The sequence below is a fragment of the Girardinichthys multiradiatus genome, chromosome 6 (assembly GCF_021462225.1).
Source record: "Girardinichthys multiradiatus isolate DD_20200921_A chromosome 6, DD_fGirMul_XY1, whole genome shotgun sequence".
Taxonomy (NCBI): domain Eukaryota; kingdom Metazoa; phylum Chordata; class Actinopteri; order Cyprinodontiformes; family Goodeidae; genus Girardinichthys; species Girardinichthys multiradiatus.
Genome location: NC_061799.1, coordinates 12090048 through 12109581, shown reverse-complemented (window position 1 = coordinate 12109581; position 19534 = coordinate 12090048). Strand labels below are relative to the sequence as shown.

Genomic DNA, 19534 nt, shown 5'->3' with positions numbered 1-19534 from the left:
GTTGGATTGTATTAAATGCACTGGAGAAATCAAAGAACATTATGCTCACAGTGCTACTGGCTTTGTCCAGATGACAGTGGCTTTGTTGAAGCAGGTGTATGATGGCATCTTCAACTCCAACTCCACAGCGATAAGCAAACTGAAGGGGGTCCTGATAGTTTACTGTTTGCTTACTCAGGTGGGCCAACAGGAGTCTCTCTAGGACCTTCATGATGTGGGATGTCAGGGCAACAGGTCTATAGTCATTGAGGACTGATGGGTGAGTTTTCTTTGGTACCGGAACAAGACAGGAGGTCTTCCAATACACTGGAACCTTCTTCTGGGCCAGGCTAAGGTTGAAGAGGTGCTGCAGAATCCCACAGAGCTGCTCTGCACAGGTCTTCAGGACTCTAGGGCTGACATGATCTGGACCTGCAGCCTTATTCCGATTCAGTCTCTCCAGTTGCATCTTCACTTGACTTCCTGAGACACACAGGTGGAAGCGGGAAGCAAAGGAAGCATCAGCATCTTCTGATATGGGTGAAGGCAAACATGTAGAAGCAGAAGGGTCTAGGGCTGAGGTGGAAGATAAAAAATGTGAGGTGTTACTGGACAGCTGTGGGTCCTGTGGGTCAAAGGAAGATGGAATGTCTGTTTGGCTGTGAGCAGGAGAGGAGGATGCGAAGCTTGTTTCTGAACTGAACCTATTGAAGAATGTGTTCAGTTCATTGGCTCTGTCCAGACCTCCATCGTCTGATCAACCTTCTGCTTGAAGCCTGTGATCTTCTTCATCCCTGTCCACACATCTCTGATATTGTTTTGCTGGAGCTTGCTCTCCAGCTTCTTCTTGTACACCTCCTTGCTGTCTCTTATCTTGACTTTAAGTTGCTTCTGTAAACTCCTCAATAATTCTCTGTCTCCCTCTCTGAAGGCTCTTTTTTATTGTTAAGCAGGTCCTTCAGGTCACTGGTGATCCAAGGTTTGTTATTGGGGAAGCATCTCACGGTTCTGGTGGGGATGATGTTATCCACACAGAAGTTTATATAGTCGGTTACACACTCAGTCATGGCATTGATGTCCTCTCCATGTGGCTGGCACAGTGCGTCCCAGTCTGTAGCCTCAAAGCAACCTTGCAGAGCTTCTTCAGCTTCCTGTGACCATTTTCTCACAGTCCTCTTTATTACAGGTTGCCTCTGAACAAGGGGCTTATATTTCGAGCAGGCAAAAATAAGATTGCGATCTGATTTGCCTAGAGGAGGTCTTGCTGTAGAGATGTATGAGTCCTTGACATTTGCATAAAACAAATCCAATGTTTTGTTTTCTCTGGTAGAGCAGCTGACAAACTCTTTAAATGTTGGAAGTGTAGCAGAGAGTGAAGCATGGTTAAAATCACCAGAAATTGCCACAAAAGCATTGGGGTTTTGTGTCTGTAGCTTAGCAACAACTGAGCTGATGGCATCACATGCAGTGTCAGCAACAGCTAAAGGTGGAACGTAAACTGTAAACGTAAAATCCTCCAAGCTGCACAGCATCTGCCACCGGAGAGGACAGTTGTCCAAAAAAAAAATAGAAAAATCAACTGTATCCACCACAAGAGGAATAGTTCCCAAAAAAGAATAAATCAGAATCAAAAGTAACAGAGCTTGTCGGGGAAGGACTGTGGGTCGGACCAAAGCGCAGACAAGAGCTCGGTAGCCACATCATAATTTATTCCACACTCCAGGTAGTATGGCAAAACGAAGCATGAACAAAACATAGTCATGGTACACGTAGCATAAACAAAGCATAGAACAAAGCATAGACATAGAAACGTAGCATAGAAACGTAGCATAAACGAAGCATAGACATCACCGACATAGAAACAAGGAACCAGCGAGGAACTAAACAAACAGAACAACTAATATACACAGAGCACAGAGAGGGGAACAAAAGGCAGGTAATCAAAGAAACAGGGAACAGGTGTGACAAGGAACAGGTGAAACAAATACAAAGGCTGAGGATGGGTGAAAGGACTGAAACAGAAAACACAAACTAAGCAAGAGAATAAATCAGAGGAGGAAATAAAGAACTAGAATAACTATGAACTAAAGTAAACAGAGAAACTAGAGGGGAACATAGAAACAATAACTTAAGAAATAAACAAAGAGCCATAAGGAGAATCAAAATTACAAAAATAAACCAACAAGTCCAAAATGTCACTCCATGACATAACCCCCTCCTCAAGTTCGGATTCCAGACGACCACTTGGAGACTAAAACAAAAGTTCAAAACAACCCGACCAGGGTGGGCGGAGGGGGCCCCGGAAGGAGGGCAAGAGTCCAAAACACAAACCACCGAAACAGGGTGGGTGGAGGGGGGCCTTGGGAGGAGGGACAGAGTCCAAAACAAAAATAACTCCCAAATAAACAAAACAACAAAACCAAAGTCCATAATCTCCAGGGGAGCCTAACAAAATCCAGGAGGCCGATGATCAGGGGGCCCGCGATGACGTAGCCAGCGAAGTGGTTGATGATCCGGAGGCCAGCAGTGACGAAGTAGCCATCGAAGTGGTTGATGATCCGGAGGCCGGCAGTGACGAAGTAGCCAGCGATGAAGGAGCCGATGTCTCGGAGGTCTGCGGCGAGGATGCAGGCTGCCTGGAGTCCGACAGCAGAGATACCAGGCAAACCCACGAAGCGAGGAGTCAAGCAGTGTATGATGTGGCGAGATCCTCAGAGACTTGGCCCTGGCGTCCAACTTGGACCCAGGCAGAAACCCTGAAGACTTGGCCCTGGCGTCCAACTTGGACCCAGGCAGAAACCCTGAAGACTTGGCCCTGGCGTCCAACTTGGACCCAGGCAGAAACCCTGAAGACTTGGCCCTGGCGTCCAACTTGGACCCAGGCAGAAACCCTGAAGACTTGGCCCTGGCGTCCAACTTGGACCCAGGCAGAAACCCTGAAGACTTGGCCCTGGCGTCCAACTTGGACCCAGGCAGAAACCCTGAAGACTTGGCCCTGGCGTCCGGTTCGGAGTCAGGCAAAGAGTCAGGCAAAGAGTCAGGCAAAGAGTCAGGCTCTGGTGTGTCAATCAAAATCAAAAAGTCAGTCCGTATCTCCAGTAACACCCCCCAGAGGAAACTGAGCAGGTGCTCAGGACCAGGTCTTGGAGACAGCCCATCCATGGGCTCCACCGAAGCATGGTGCGGGAATGGAGGCAACCCGCCCACGGGCTCCTCCTTGACATGACGAGGCTCTGTAGACCCGGCGGCGGCCGGCTGAGGCTCTGTAGACCCGGCGGCGGCCGGCTGAGGCTCTGTAGGCTTAGCTGCATGCTGTGAGTCCAGAGGCATGGCTGCCTTAACGGCCACGAGAAGAGGATCGAAGGGACCTCCAGCGGAGAGTGGAGCTGGAGCGTCTAGCCATCCCTCTGCAAGAAACTCATCTAGTAAGATAGTGTGCACGTCAACCAGATCCTGAGGATTGCTAATCAAGTGAGGAACACACTCTAGGCAACATGACTTCATAAGTTCCTTCTTGATCTCCTGCAACCCGGCCTGAACCCGTGGCGGAGCAGGAGGTCGCATCGACGACCGGAGACCAGCAGAGGGCATGACGAGTTCAGGTGCTGCTACTTCTGCTGCTGCGGACGTGGCAAGCTCAGGCGCTGCTGTTGCTGCAGCTGTGGACTGGGGAAGGACTGTGGGTCGGACCAAAGCGCAGACAAGAGCTCGGTAGCCGCATCATAATTTATTCCACACTCCAGGTAGTATGGCAAAACGAAGCATGAACAAAACATAGTCATGGTACACGTAGCATAAACAAAGCATAGAACAAAGCATAGACATAGAAACGTAGCATAAACGAAGCATAGACATCACCGACATAGAAACAAGGAACCAGCGAGGAACTAAACAAACAGAACAACTAATATACACAGAGCACAGAGAGGGGAACAAAAGGCAGGTAATCAAAGAAACAGGGAACAGGTGTGACAAGGAACAGGTGAAACAAATACAAAGGCTGAGGATGGGTGAAAGGACTGAAACAGAAAACACAAACTAAGCAAGAGAATAAATCAGAGGAGGAAATAAAGAACTAGAATAACTATGAACTAAAGTAAACAGAGAAACTAGAGGGGAACATAGAAACAATAACTTAAGAAATAAACAAAGAGCCATAAGGAGAATCAAAATTACAAAATAAACCAACAAGTCCAAAATGTCACTCCATGACAGAGCTACTCCAACCTGCTTCCACCTTGAGCGGCACAATTCTAGATTCGCATGTTTTATGGATGCACAGTTCTTTATTTGCATGTTTTTCATCAGCAGAACTGTATGTTAGAACACTGCATGGATTTCATGAAAATTCAGCAAATAAGGCAACTTAAAGGCTTCAGATCCAATATCGAAATCTGTCAAAAGCTGCTTGTTTGCCATAGTGTTTACTAATGTGAACTAATCAGCACGATTCTTCTGCCCTCTGTGATATCATCAACCCAAGTACGCTCTTTAAAAGTTTTAATGGATAATATTTTAAACCCCATAAAATTCCTTTTTAAATTAAATGGCATATCTTCGAAGCAGCCTATTTATTCAAACAAACAGTATATCAGTGTTAGTTTTTACTGCAAAATAATGAACTCATGGGCAAAAATAATGAACTCATCTCAGGATGGGATGAAATACATCTTTATTTCAAGACAAACATTTAAATAAACACCCATTTGCATGAAAACATCTGAATGATAAAACACATTACAATCTTTATAAAGTTTCCCTCATTTCCTTCCGCACCGAAGACATGCTGCAGGTTTTGTTGACAGGCACTAAAAGACTGTCCCAGGTTTCCTGTTCGGTCTATTGTCTATCATAGCAAAGTGAGGGCCAGAAGTGCCTACGATGGGTGGAAGAAAGGTAAACAGATTTCCATCTGTAATTTCCTGTGAAATCTATGAATTGGAACAAGGCAATCACCTTCTGAACATGGGCCAGGGACTTAGTTACATTCAGCATCCTAAGACATCCAACACATAGTCACTATTAAAACCAAAAGACTATCTTCTTCTGTAACGTGTGCTTTTACTAAGAGACAGTGGAGCAAAGATACATTAAGATCATCTGAAAGCTTTGTAGAAGATCTCCACAGCACCCTTTGTTTGTTTTCCTTATTGCAAGTTTCTTTCAAGTTTCATTCCCTTTAGAGTGATTAAGGGTTGTGACAATAGGCTCTGAAGAAAAAAAATATACCATTTGAATAAAATGAACTTAACTGCAGGTAATAAAAAGCAAGAATGTTCAAATCTGAGAATAATTTAAAAGAAGTGTCCAAACAGAGCAATGTAGCTGCTCATTTAACACTGAACATTATCTATCCTGTTGTTAATTGATTTTGTTTTTAAGGCTTGTAATGTACATTATAAACATTTGTTTAATTCATATACAAAATACGTCATTCCTGGGTTTCTGCCGAAGTATGTGGCGATTATCTACTGCAAGTGCACTTGAGGATACTTTATGTTCAAAATACCGACTTGCTTCTGACAAGCAAAAGCTTTGCCTTGTGAACAATAAAGGTGCCAACTGGCTGTCACCGTTTGGTTGTGTTCCAGTTGGCGAGGCTAACAATGAAACCATGTGAGGGCCTGCCATACAAGTCAGAAAATACTGTGGTTTGATGTTTGATTATTCAGCTTTCTCTTTGGCACCATCCACTTGCTTTACTGGGTCCGGATCCTCCAGCAGGGCCTGCTGTCGCTCCCTTTCCTTCACCAGCTGCACACCACAGTACGTCACAAGCAGCACAGATAGGGTGGACAGCGGAAAACCTAAGGAATGGGAATGGAAACAGATAATTACATAAAAAAAACAGAAAAGTATGGTTTTAAAATAGTGTAGCTGTCTTCCTGCTGTGACTTTCATTACCAAACATTAGTTTGGATGACAATAAAAAAACAAAGACACTGTAAAATCTCCTGCACCTTTGTCCCTTTGACACTTATAGGCACTCATAGTAAAAATGAGTAAAAAGCCTTGAAATAAATGCACCTTGTAATCCATTATAATAATCTCACACTGACAATTTTAGAAGAATTTTAGAAAAATCTAACCTTTAAAGTTCAATATTCTGCAGGATGTAGATGCATCTCTGCCCCAACAGAACTGAATCAAATGAATGGCTCATTACAAGGGCCCTGCAGAATCTCATGGCATGCTAAAGAGGTAATTCAGCCATTTGCTCAGCACTAGTGGCCTTTATTATTTTATTAATTTTAATTTTATTTTCAAAAATAGGCAAACAGGAATTGGGGTGGAGAGAGGGGGAGGACTCGCAGCACAGCTCTCTGCATATGAGTTGGGTGCTACCCTGCGTGGATGATTTTAAAGGCTATCTGGTTCTTGTATACCCAAAGCAAGAGCTGTGTCCATATTCTTAACGCAAAATTTAAATTGGCACTTGAGACTGCCACTGTCTCTGATCCTAACTGTGGTATTAATAAAGAAGGATCTCAAGGCATAGTTGTGAAGAGGAAAGTGTATAGTTTGGGAACCTCTGTCTTGCTTTTGGTGGATGATGTGATTCATTCTTTCGAACCATAACTTCTGGGGCAGACCCAGAAGTAATGTACTTGCCTTATAACCAAGAAACGCTAAGGGATCCTTCCTGAATGAGCTGGACAGTGTATCTGGCTTTTCCCTCCCTAGACCTGTTACTTCAAAGTGAGACAATGTTAAATGTTTTTATTTCTACATTTTCTCAGTGTGAGAAGCTTAAGGCTTTTTCCATACCTTTACCAGGATTATTCACATTTGAGGTGCTCTGTGTGATCTTGCACTGATTTTAACCCACCTTTGAAAATAATCCTTCTGCCCACCAATTTGGCAAACTCCAAACTGTTCAGGGAAAGAACATTGTAGAGGACAATAGCCCAGAAGTTGGCAGCATTAAAGACACCCCTGATCCTGCGAGACATGGCTTCACCCATAGCTTCCTAAATACCAAGAACAAAACAGTAGTACACACATTAATTCTTCAACGACTTCCTCAAATCTCACTCAGCCTTGGTCATATGGATAAAGACTTACCGCACTTGAACACATATTCCAAATGTCATAGTTATATTAATGTGTAAACCAGTGCTCAAATGGGAGTATTTTTTAACATCTCAAGATATAAAAAGAGGTTATTTTTATCGCTTCTCACCTCCATGATAGAAAATGGTGGAATGGAGAAGAACTTTGCCACCCACAGTTCAAAGTTGAGGCCAAAGCAGTTGAAAAATGACCAGATGTAAACCACCTCACATGGGCCCAGCCATAAGGTGGTGACAGCAAAAGTACAGACTGTTGCAAGAAGTTCTTTAAAGATCTTGTCATGATTCCCACCGATATAGTCATAGACATACCTGCAAAATATCAACCCAGATTTTACATAATCTCAAATCAAAATCATGTTGCAGTCTGGAATTTATAGGCAAAAACTCACTTGCACAGCCAGTCGTTAATGCCTCTGTCAAAGTGCCTGCAAAGAAACAGGAAATTTGTTTTGTCCAACAACTGAAAAGCCGCATGATTTAAAGATTTTACAGTAAGTAATTACAAGGGGATTTATGAAGGAGGAAGTCACACGTACGTCTCAGCAAAGACGTAAAGCATGGTGATACACTTGGGGGGCTGCGGTGGGTCCAGGTGGTCCAGTGTTGCCACAGTGTTGATAACGCCAAACATCACAGCTGCTTTTATCCAGTCATACACCAAGTTGGAATAGGCCAGTCCAGCTACAATAAAAACAGTTTAGACAATCTGACAAAACATTACATTTTTTGTTCTTTGCAGTTTTTTAGGGATTCAACTCGAAATTTGTTCCTACAGTAGCCTGCAAAACTTTTGATGTGCCTTAAACGTTTTACAAAATGCCACATTACCACAAACTTCAAAATATTTTATCCGAATTTTATGTGTCACAGCAACACAAAGTAGGGGATAATTGTAAAGTGGAAGGAAAAATATGTGGTTTTCAAAAATTATTTTACAAATAAAAGTCTTCAGCTCCCTTTACTCTGATACTCCTAAATGAAACTGAAACCCAGCGAAACCAGTTGCATTCAAAAATAGAAACTCCAGCATTGTGCAACTTAATCTCAGTACAAATTAAGATTTTCTCAGATGTTTGATAAAGAACGTTAGTGAACAAACAACTTCATGAAGACCAAGGAACACTGCAGACAGATCAGGGTGAAAGTTGGAAAGAGGCCTAAAGTATCGTTGGTTTATTCATCATGTTAAAGGGGAAGAGTATGGCACAATTGCAAACTTATCAAGACATACCTGTCCACCTAAACTGAAAGACTGGGCAGGGAGAGTTCACTAAAGAAGCACCCAAGAGGTATGAGTGAGACTACAAAATTCATAATATGGCACAGGTGGATTCGCACTATTGGCATTTGGGTGGGCAGTCCTCAATTCCACCAGTTTTGGCCTGAATAATGCCCATGGTGGTGGCAGCATAATGCTGTGAGGTATGCTATTCTCCACCGAGGTCAGGGAAGCTCGTAAGTGGTAAAGGGATGATGGTTTAAGCTTAAGGCGGGGCAGTCCTGGAAGAAAACCTAATAGAGGCTGTAAACGACTGCAGCCAAGGATGGAGGTTCACCTTCAAGCAGGTCTACAAGCCTAAATATGGAGATAGAATTGTTTAGATCTAACATAGTAATGTGTTCAAATGGCACTGTTGACATCCAACCCAATTACATTTCTGAATCTGTCTTGAAGACTGATGCTCACAGATGTTCTCCATCCAGTCTGACTGAATTTCAGATGTTATGCAAAGAAAATGGACAAACATTTTTAGTGTCTAGATGTCCAAAGCTGGTAGAGACCCCAAAAGGCATACAGCTGTAATTGCAGTGAATTGTGGTTCTACAAGTATTGACTCAGGAGTGCTAAATACAAATGCACCCTACATTTTTCAGATTTTTATTTATAACAAGACGTTTAAAACCTTGTATGCTTCTTATCCCCCTTCACAATTGTGAACTACTTTGTGTTGGCCTGTCACATGACACGCAAAAATTTTTTATATATATATATATATATATATATATATATATATATATATATATATATATATACATTGAAGATTATGCTTGTAGCAAGACAAAATGTAAAAGGCTCTGTAAAGCGCAACCAAACCAGAATCTTATTACTACTCCTGAAATGACCTTCTGAGGCCTCAGAAATAACCCCAACATTTTTTAAATTGCTGTACCTGGTAATAACTCACCTGTTCAAGCAAGAAGGATTTACAGTGTAAGTAAAATTTTTGTGTGGTAATAATCTTTGAGTTGCTTACCGAGACACCAGTCAGACAGCTTGTTGACCAACTTCATGTCGTTGGGTATAGTCAAGATGTACAGGTAATGGAAGAAGACGTCCACCACCAAAATAACTCCCAGGTGTAACAAGGCCTTGGTTGTGATGTTCCACATCTCCCTCTCTTTACGGGTTAGCTGAGTGTTGTTAGCCTGTGGAGTATAATTCTTTAGCAATGCAAACAAGTTTACCATACTGGATATACTATCAGAAAAAATAAATATCTAAACATTCATAAGGATGACAAATAGTTGAGTTACATAGGTATTAACAGTGGCAGCCAGCCTATAGGGGCCTTGGGGCACTGAAAATATCGCCCCTCCCAAGTAAAAAAAAAACACCGCTTGTGCGACGCAGTCAATCAGAGGGATGATGGCGAACTTAATGAATGAGGTGACGCTTCCACTGAATTCGGTGAGATCCTTATTTATCTACCCGTTCGCAAGAAGCACAGTGGAGGACAAACCCAGGTTAAGGAGCTGGGACCCAAACAAGCCAGACATTTTCATCAACCTGCAGACTGAGGAGAAAAATAAAGTCTACAACCGGAGTTTTTGCAAGAGTTGGTTCGAGCGCAAGTCGTTGCTGACCGGCTGTGGAATAGCCAATGCACTTATCTTTTTTCCCTGCATTCTTTTTAAAAGTGCCAAATGCGATTTAACCTGGACACGGTCAGGACAAACCGACTTGAAGCATCTCTCCGAACGCATTAAGAAGCATGAACAATCAAAAGTTCATATGGAAAACTGTCAAGCTATCTGTGCTCGGAAATATTAGCATAGCGGCGCAGCATGATGACGGACATGAGTTGCAGTAAGATGGCGCAATGAAAAGGTTGATAAGAATCATCATATTTTAACTGTATTAAGTTTTGTGGTGCCTTTGAACTGCTATTGCACCGGCATTATGAAAGGGATGCTGTTCAATTGTATTCGTCTTCTCACTGTTGATTCCATTTCAAATACTGGAGTAGGTAGAGAAATCTATTGTTACATCAGCCCCACCAAGAATATTTTTCACCAGCCACCACTGGGTATTATCTATAAAGATAAAGAGCAGCTAAGTAATTTAGGATATACTATATACACACCTGGTGAGTGTATGTCTGACCTTACCTGGGCATGAAAACAGTCGAAAGTCATAATAGGTCCAAAGAAGAAGAATGGGAGGTAGAAGTTGTATTTCAGGAGGTCAGAGAACGTGTAGTTGCCCTCCTTCCTGTCACAATTCTCCAAAGCAAAGCTCATGCAGCGCATGATACTGAAGCCACAGCCTCCGTAGAACAGGATGTCTTGCAGGTCGAAAGAACCAGTCACCAAGGCCTCCTAAAGGGGTATTCAGTCAATTATGAGCATTACTCAAAAACACTTTGTATTTGTGCAACAATGTCAGTATGGGTGCAGAGATGTTGGAATATTGTCTCTCGTTTTATTGGTATTGGGTACAGATGCTGATTTAGCATAGTTTTAGTTCTGTGTAAAAGCTGTAAACCATCACATATTTCCTCATGCATTGCATACAAGGTGCTGGATCCTCTTGTATTTTTCCTAAATGATATTGACTGATTTTTTCTTTGGCTGCTGTTTTACTCACCTTCAAACCCTTAAAGAGTCAGAATTACTATTGTTAAAAACCATCTGAAGGTTTGCCAAAAAGTCCAGCTCTTAAGAAGCAAAGCATGTAGAAAACAAGAGGTTGAAATGTCTTCCACAGTACTGTAAAGTAAATGTTATGTTTGGCAATATCTAAAAAATTTTATGTTGATCTTTCTTCTGTAAAACTGTCATCTGTGTTTGTGAAGCCAAGGAGGAAACGACCCACTCACCTGCCAAGAGTTATACGGCTCCAGCTTGATGGAGGCCAGTGTGCTCATGCCTGCAGCGAAGCACATCCATTTCTTCTTCACCAGGGCGACACTGTACAGTATTATGCAGTGGGACACAACCAGAGCCATGAAGGTCCACCCCATGGTGACCAGGACCGCTAGACCACCGTACACAGCAAAGATCAAGGATCTGTGCTGTGGGAAAGAAAATGGAGGCCAGCATCAGTCGGTTGTTTGGCGTCAAAGCAGTCTATGTTCACTCCTAATTAAATGCCACACTCCAAAAAGCAATGTTAGTACAATAACACTGTTTTATGGAAATATGGAACAATGGAATAATGATAGGTAAGGGAACAAAAATCTACTGTCCTATAAGCAATTAAAGAAGACATGACAAGTGTTATAACATTCACATATTTATTAAAGTTACCTTACATCCATATATACCAATCTTCATTGTAAGCATATAACAAGACAAAAAACATCTTTAAAACATGATCATCTGTTTTAAATGTTTAAAAAGAAAACTGAATAACCAGGCCAACAAACATCTCAGAGAGCAAAGTGCAGTTCACTCTCATGCATCACCACAATTTATCAGAGTTTAGGTTGTAACTGTAGTGCCGTTTAAAAGAGCTTTTTACATTTTGTCACATTACAGCCACAAACTTCAATATAAAATATCGGGATCCGATGTGATAATGTGAAGTAGAAGAACATTTTCAGGATGTTTGACCAGTGAAAATCAAAAAGTGCATTCTTCTCACTCTAACAATAAACCTTGGTCAATACTGTGTAAAATTGTCTTTTTTCAGCAATTACAACTGCAAGTTTTACCAGTCTCTACCAGCTTTGAACATCTAGAGCCTGAGATTTCTGCCCATTTTCCTCTGTCAAATGGCTCAGTCACAGTCAGGATAGTGTCTATGAACATTCATTTTCAACCATTTGATCCAGGCCTTGATTTTGACCTAGCCATTCTAACACATGAATGTGCTGTTTCCTAAGCCTTTTCATCGTGGCTCTGGCTGTATGTTTATTGTCGTTGTCCTGCTGGAAAGTGAACCTTCGGTCCAGTGTAATATCTTTCCCTCTCGCCTCTAGCAGGCGTTCATCTAACATTGCCCTGTATTTAGCTCCATCTATCTTCTCATCAACTGTTTATTAATTAGATGAGTTCTAAAGACAACCGCTTGCATTGGATTTTATTAGGAGGTATCAGAGCTTCTAACACTTCTGAATTATGCACTACTTTACAACGGTCAAATAAAATCCTTTTGAAATGTACTGTTTCTTTAATGTGATAAAATGCCAAAAACCTGTGTTACTGTGCTTGTGTAAGGCATTGTATATATAAGTAACAACCCACATCTTTGTTCACTATAAAATAAGTGAATTTTATTTACTGAATTCAACACACTATTTAACCCATCACTGCAATGTAGCTTTGTATATACAGTAACACTACATACCTACTTATATCTGATTGATGGCCTTGATTGCATTCATTCACAAGAGCAAAACACACTCAAGTGTTTACAACGCAATACATACATTCTACAGACTACATACAGACAAAAACAAAAACGTGCAAACAACCTAAAGTACCATCTAAGACATTCATTACATCTCCTCTGCTCTGTAGCACACTCCCACACACCTTTGGAGCTAGCAGGGTAAATATCTTGGCAAAGATCACATGACCGGTGAGCGCAAAAAGGATATGATTGCGGAATGTAGAAAACCACATCACCCACTCGAAGTCTGAAACATCCTGTAACGAAGAAAGACGTATCAGGAATCGTTGATAACACCCACACATATCTGTGTTTGTTGTATAAGGATCGCATATGGAGAACTCACCATTTTCCTGCCAAAGTAATGCCACCCTGGTCTCACACTTTCTTTAAAGGCCTTTCTGTTTACATTATCTGAATAAAAGGTAAACAGCAACATAAACATATATATATATTTGGCCCGATTTATTTCATTTTTACTTCCTTTTTTATTTTTATTGTGTTAAATAATTTCACAGGTCCTGCATGCAAATAATAATCCTGCCAGTAGTCAGGTGTTTGAAAGCCTTGGTCTGAATATTGGATTATCAGCAATGTGGATTTAGTATGCAAGGTCCATTACATGATATCGTATATTACATAACCCACTCTGTGCTGAGCTTTATAAATTTGAGGCAGAAATCTATAATCGTGCAATAATCTTGTTGGAGATTAGTTTTCTATAAAGACTGAAACAAAAAAACCACAACACTAAAGTAAATAAATAACAATAAAAAAACAACTCTTGTAACATTTCAAATCAGAAGATTAACTGGAGGGAAGCCGAGAGATTCAGTGCAAAACAGCATTTGACTTGCATGAGCTCCCATAGCTTTGCCTGATTACCCTAATGGCTGTGAAAAAGACCATAATGATGTTAGGGTAGGTCAGGGGAAGCCTGCAACGTCTGGGAGCAGAGCCAGATTTCTATTACCAGTATGCAGTGATGCTGTACCATGCAAACATGGACTTTGGAGATTAGACAGGCAGTAAATCATTGAAGAAAAACGCAGGGGAGGATGACTGACAGCAGAACGGTGGCTGGACTGATCAGACAGCACAGACTGTGACAAACAGTACCAGCCACCAGATTACACTCAGTGCATTCAAGCATGTAGGGGCCTGAATATTTGCACATTTAACATTATGAGACATACGTGTAACATTTTGGCAGCCAAAAAACGTTGAAAGAAAGATTACCCTCTTTAAATTGTTAGCACATTAATAAGAGTATGCAGCAGTTCCTTCGGGGAAAGTGCTCTCTTTTTAATCTGCTGAAAAAATGTTGGTCTATTTTTGGATTATACTGGGAATGGTAATAGATGAAGACCCAGTTTTTAAACCATTTTGATTGAAAAAAAATACCTCTTTTGTAGATCGTTCAGTAAACTTTATTATATTTGTAATGAATTTCTTGGGATAGAAGAACACAAGCTAGTACACGACTATGACATAGAAAGAAACTGATCAATGGTTTTCAACATTTTTTTTCAACTAATAATCTAAAAAGTGTGGCGTACATCTGTATTCAGCTGTTCTTTGTTGTGATACCCCTAAATAAAATCCAGTGCAACGAATTACCTTAAATGTTGCCCAATTAGTAAACACTCCATACATGTGCCAGGGTTAGGGTATAATGCAATATCCGGAGCTTGGGACATTTCTTGAACCACTGTTAGTGTATGGCACAACTGCAAACAAACAAAAAGATGGCGGAACAAGTAGAGCAATAAAAAGAGAAGCAGCCCAGAAGCCCATGGTGACTCTGGAGGAGCTGCAGAGATCTACAGCTCAGGTGGCCGAATCTGTTGACAGGACAGCTATCAGTCATGCAACCCCAAAATCTGACCTTCATAAAAGAGTGGTGAGAAGAAAACCATTGTTGAAACAAAGTTGTGCTTGAGTTTACAAAATGTGGAAAATAGTGCTCTGGTCAGATTAGACCAAAGCTGGATGTTTTGGCTGTGAAACATGGTGGTGGCTGCATCATGCTGTGGTGATGTTTTTTTTTAGCAGTGACAGACAGGGAAGACATTCAGAGTTAATGGGGAAATAGACTGAGCTAAATAAAGGGCAATCCTGTAGGCTGCCTTGAAATTGTGGTCAAGGTCACTTTCCTTAAACATGCAGGGCTATAATGGAATAGTTTGGATCAAAGCATATTCATGTGATTTAATGGCCTAGTCAAAGTCTAAACCTAAATCAAGTTTAGAATCTTGTGTCAAACTATCACATAAAAAATGACAATGACTTAAAACTTTAACTTTTTTCCATGTGTGTTTTCAGTTCCTCCTGGAGGGGTTGTGCACTCACCACTCGAGGCATCAACTATCCAACTGCCAGCCCATATCAGTGCCCCTGCGAGTACAGCAGAGTAGAGATACAGCTCATATCTGGGGAGTGCAGCCTTGATCCCCATAGCGAATCTGTGTGCTCGAAGCCTGAGAAGGAGAAGGAATTATGACCCACAATATTAGGATAGATCTAATAGATGGCAAAGTTCATTTAACAGACAGTCAGGTTCACATTTGGAAGAACCAAAACATACCAAGGATTTCTAAGCAAAGAAAGTTTTTAATGAATTTCCTGAATTAATGCTTAGGAGAATGATTAGGTAGATTATCAGTGAGAGAGCTATTAACTTAATTATATCTATATTTAAACCCATGTACAGTGAATTGCAATTCATCAGACAAATATGCCTCATAAAAAATCATTCTTTTTTTAACGAAGTGCCACTTTACCAATAAGCCTTTACGATCGAGAGACCATAGACTTAAATGGGACTGCAGAGTCTTAGCTCCTCGGAATCAGCACCGTCAGCTGCGCAATCCTACCTCTCCTTCCTATTTTAGCTCTTGCAGTTGGTCTGCTGTGCAGCAGGCAGCTGTGGTGCTATATGATCTGAGTCGCGCTGGGGACCCACTTCACAGAATAATTAGCCCTGACTGGAATAACCAGGGATGGTGCATCGGGAGTTAGAAAACTGAGGGCAGCTACTTTCCAGCGCAGGATAGCGCACTTGCTCCTGCCGGAGCGTGTTTTCGTATGCGTTCATCAAGTTCACGAAGCGCACTCTAAAAGGAGTTGGGCTAAAAACTCACACATGCTCATGCCAACATGTAACCATGGCGTAGCAAGACCCCAGCAAAGGGTTCTGCATACAAATGAAGGGTTTTTGTTTCACTGCACAACAAATTAAGAAGACGCGTTCTTTTACAGACTAGGATTATTTCGGATCTCTGTTAAATCCCTTGAAAATAATAAGAATAATAAATCTTGCCGTTACTAACCTTGTATTAGCTTTGCGCAATCAGTGTTGCTTCAAGACTCGCCAATAAAAAGAAGAAATAAGCAATGAAACGAATGGCGGTCCCTGCAGGTTCACTAATTCATCCGTCTCGGTGCGGGCTTGGCGCTCCCTGAGATCACCAGCCAAGGCCAGTCAGGATGTTGCGGGCTCACCCGAAAGAGGAGGAGGAGGGGGATGTATTTATGCTACATGCAGCACTGCAGTGAGGGGTGGTCCACAGCGAGCCCATCAGCACTACAGAGCAAAACCTTCTGGGACTGTGGTTGGAGAAATGGAGGGAATTAATTAGATCAATCATTCACAGCAGATCTAATCAAACCTAATCGCTAATCAAAATGTGATGGATAAGACTTGATTGGACATTTGAGCAACACAAAGAAAACAAATGTATAAAACATCATAATCAGCTTTATTGCCAAGTTTGTACAGTCAAACAAGCAATTTGACTCTGGTACACTTTGCTCTCAGTAATAAAGAATATTTTTTTTAAATGTACATATATGCACAATTGACTGTACAATATGATCTGAGATCAGTCCAAGTACATAAACATATAAAGCTTATTGCTTGCAGTACAAATTTGATCTTTGTTTCATGTGACTCATTGTTCTCAATTTGGTCAATTATGCATTCCGATTTGTGTCTTAGGCGGATATTTATTTTTCAAAATACAATACTGTACTTAGAAAAAGTATTAGATTAAAGATTTCTTCTTACTTTGTTGTTTTGTAACTCTTAAAATGATCCAGATCATCCAAAAAAAGGAATTCTACAAGAATAACCTTAGAAAATATATAAACCTGTTTTAAAACTACGATCTGATTTTCTAAGGGGAAAAAAACTATCTATAAAAAAGAAGTGGTCACCCTCTTTTTTAATCATGAATTAGAAAGCCGAGTGTAGTTTCTCTTACAAAAAACAGGCCTGATTACTGCCTGTCAACATAAAGTAGGCAAAAATATCTGAAAAAGTAAATGATCACAACCAGATCCAAAGAAAAACAAGAATAGATGAGAAAAAGTCAGTGTGGAAAGGTTTACAAAGCCATGTCTAAAGCTTAAGGTTTCATCAAACCACACTGAGAGCCATCATCCCCAAATAGATACAGTGATCAGTGGGGAAAGATCTCGATGAACCCCAACACTTTCTAAATATATTCTGTGGACTGATGAGACAAAAGCAGACGTTTTTGGAAGGTGTGTGTCCCGTTACATCTGGTTTAAAACTAAGAATGAATATCAGAAATAAAACTTTATACCTAAAGCCGAACATGGTGGTGGTAGTATGATGATCCGGGGCTGTTTTGCTGGTTCAGGACCAGGGTGACTTGCTGCGACGGATGGAACCATGAATTCGGCTCCCTGCAGGCAACACCTGCAGGAGAACGTTCAGCCATTAGTTTTTGATCTTAAGCTGAAGTGCACTTGGGATATGCAGCAGGACAATGAGCTAAAGCACACCAACTAGTCAAGCTCAGAACGGCCAAAAAATGTAAATAAAAAATAAACTAGGGTTTTAGAGTGACTTTGTCATAGTTGACTTCAATCCAATTGTGATTTGGTAGCTTGACCTTAAACAGGCCTTTCTTGTTAAAAAAATTCTCCGATGTGGCTCAATTAGAACAGTTCTGCAAAGACAAATGGGCCAAAACTCAGCAATGCAACTGACCTATTGCTAGTTATCTTTCTTCCTTAATTAATGAAATCATAATTTTAAAACTCAGATCATCTTTGTCTGACCCTGAACTGTGTTTGATGGTCTGAAACATTTAAGTGTGACTAAAAAAGAAAACAGAAGAAATCTGTAAAGGGGTAAATACTTTTCCCAGCACAGTTTCTTCTGAATGTTATTCAATTCTTAATGTTATTCAGATATCTGCCAAACCTAATGTAGTTGCAGACCTGCAGCCCATACGTGACTCGTGTCCTTAACAGGTCTCTTTAATCACTTGTTATTTGGATCTAAAATGCTAAATATAAAGTCTGGGATTTAATACACCCATTATAACCTAAATAAAAAAAATCTGGATCGAAATCAGAAGATAGAAACTTAATGAGAACCACCATATTTCAAGTATAAAATTTGAGCGTACATAACCTTTAAGCACAGTAAAGATGTCATTTAAACAAAAACTATCTTTTTCCAATTCCTATCTCTTACTCAGCTCTTCTTAATCTTTTCAGCATTTTCTCTCGTTGCAACCACAAAGTTTAATGTATTTTATTTGAAATTTTATGCGATGGATTAAAACAAAGTAGAGTGTACTGTAAGTGTTAAGTGGAAGGAAGTGAATTCATAGTTTTCAAATAACTTTCATAAATAAAAATCTGATAAGTGTGGCTTGCATTTCTGTCCAGCTCTCCTGAGTCATTATCTTGTGGATTAATCTTTTGCTGCAGTGACAGCTCCAAGGCTGCTGTAAATACAATGCTTTAAGTCTTGCCAACGATTCTCAAATGAATTTAGGTCTGGACTTTGACTAGGCCATTCTAGCAAATCAACATGTTTTGATCTAAACCATTCTATTGTAGCTCTAGCTATAAGTTTAGAGTAATTGTCTTGTTGGAAGGTAATCGTCCATCCCCTGTCTCAAGTCTTTTGAAATCTCAAGCAGGGTTTCCTCCAGAATTAACTTGTATGTAGCTTCACCTGACTTCCCATCAACTCTTACCAGCTTCCCCATCCTTACTGAAGGAAGGCATCCTCACAGTATGATGGTGCCAGCAATATTTGCCATTGTGGATTCTATGCATTTAGGGTAACAAGCAGTATTAGTATTTTGCATGTAATCCAAAAAGTTACATTTCAATCTCAGCTGACCAGATCACATTCTTCCACAGGTTTCTGTGTCCACTTAATGGCTCGTAGCAAACTACAAACTTCTCATGGCTTTGATTTCTTTCAACAACGAGGCTCTTCCTCCTACTTTAACCATAAAGGTATCTGGAGTGCATGACTACTTCACCACCTGAGCTGTGAATCTCTGCAGCTCCTCTTGTGTTTATCATGGGGCCTATTTGCTAAATTGCCTCTCTGATTAATGCTCTTCTTTTCCACCCTGTCAGTTTTAGTGGACAACCACGTCTTGCTAGGCTTGCAGCTGGGATTTACTCTTTTAATTTGCAGCTGATGGTGCTCTGTTAAATGCTTGGAATATTGTTTTCAAAACTTGCTGTGCTTTAAACTCTATTCCTGTATTGTGGTTCAGTACCGTTCTCTGCCAAACATCTAAGGCCTTCATAGGATAGCTGTATTTATGATAATATTAAATCACAGAAGATTCTTTTTACTCATTTTTAGACTTCTGAAGGTGTATGTTGAAACAGAAATGTCTTTCTGGTTATTACAGGGAAGAGGGCTGAATAGAAACGAACACCACAAGTTGAAGGTTGTGGTTGCTGTCTGACAAAACGTAAAAAAGATCATGGGGAGTTCTGCTGCGATACCCAACAAGTATTTTAGAAGCCTACAAATACAATAATCTCAAACGCATTTCCGTAATTTAAACTC

The 19534-nt window shown here is 40.8% G+C and overlaps 1 protein-coding gene across 3 annotated transcripts; it reads right to left on the bottom strand.

Moving 5' to 3' along the window:
* Nucleotides 1-4634: 4634 nt before the first annotated feature.
* Nucleotides 4635-16200, bottom strand: LOC124869874 (protein-cysteine N-palmitoyltransferase HHAT-like protein). 3 transcript variants are annotated; one of them, XM_047368074.1, is made up of 12 exons: nt 16005-16200; nt 15025-15152; nt 13019-13086; nt 12816-12929; nt 11156-11350; nt 10446-10655; nt 9311-9482; nt 7592-7736; nt 7445-7480; nt 7163-7364; nt 6809-6950; nt 4635-5786 (listed from the first exon to the last, which is right to left on the bottom strand). In XM_047368074.1, exons 2-12 carry the CDS (start codon nt 15128-15130, stop codon nt 5644-5646), a joined length of 1533 nt encoding a protein of 510 aa, XP_047224030.1. In that variant the 5' UTR covers nt 15131-15152; nt 16005-16200; the 3' UTR covers nt 4635-5643. The 3 variants fall into 3 exon arrangements, with proteins under 3 accessions (XP_047224030.1, XP_047224031.1, XP_047224032.1); XM_047368075.1 differs by lacking the exon at nt 16005-16200 and adding an exon at nt 14293-14402 and having other exon boundaries at nt 15025-15138; XM_047368076.1 differs by lacking the exons at nt 12816-12929; nt 13019-13086; nt 15025-15152; nt 16005-16200 and adding an exon at nt 11586-12761.
* Between the last annotated feature and the right edge of the window lie 3334 nt (nt 16201-19534).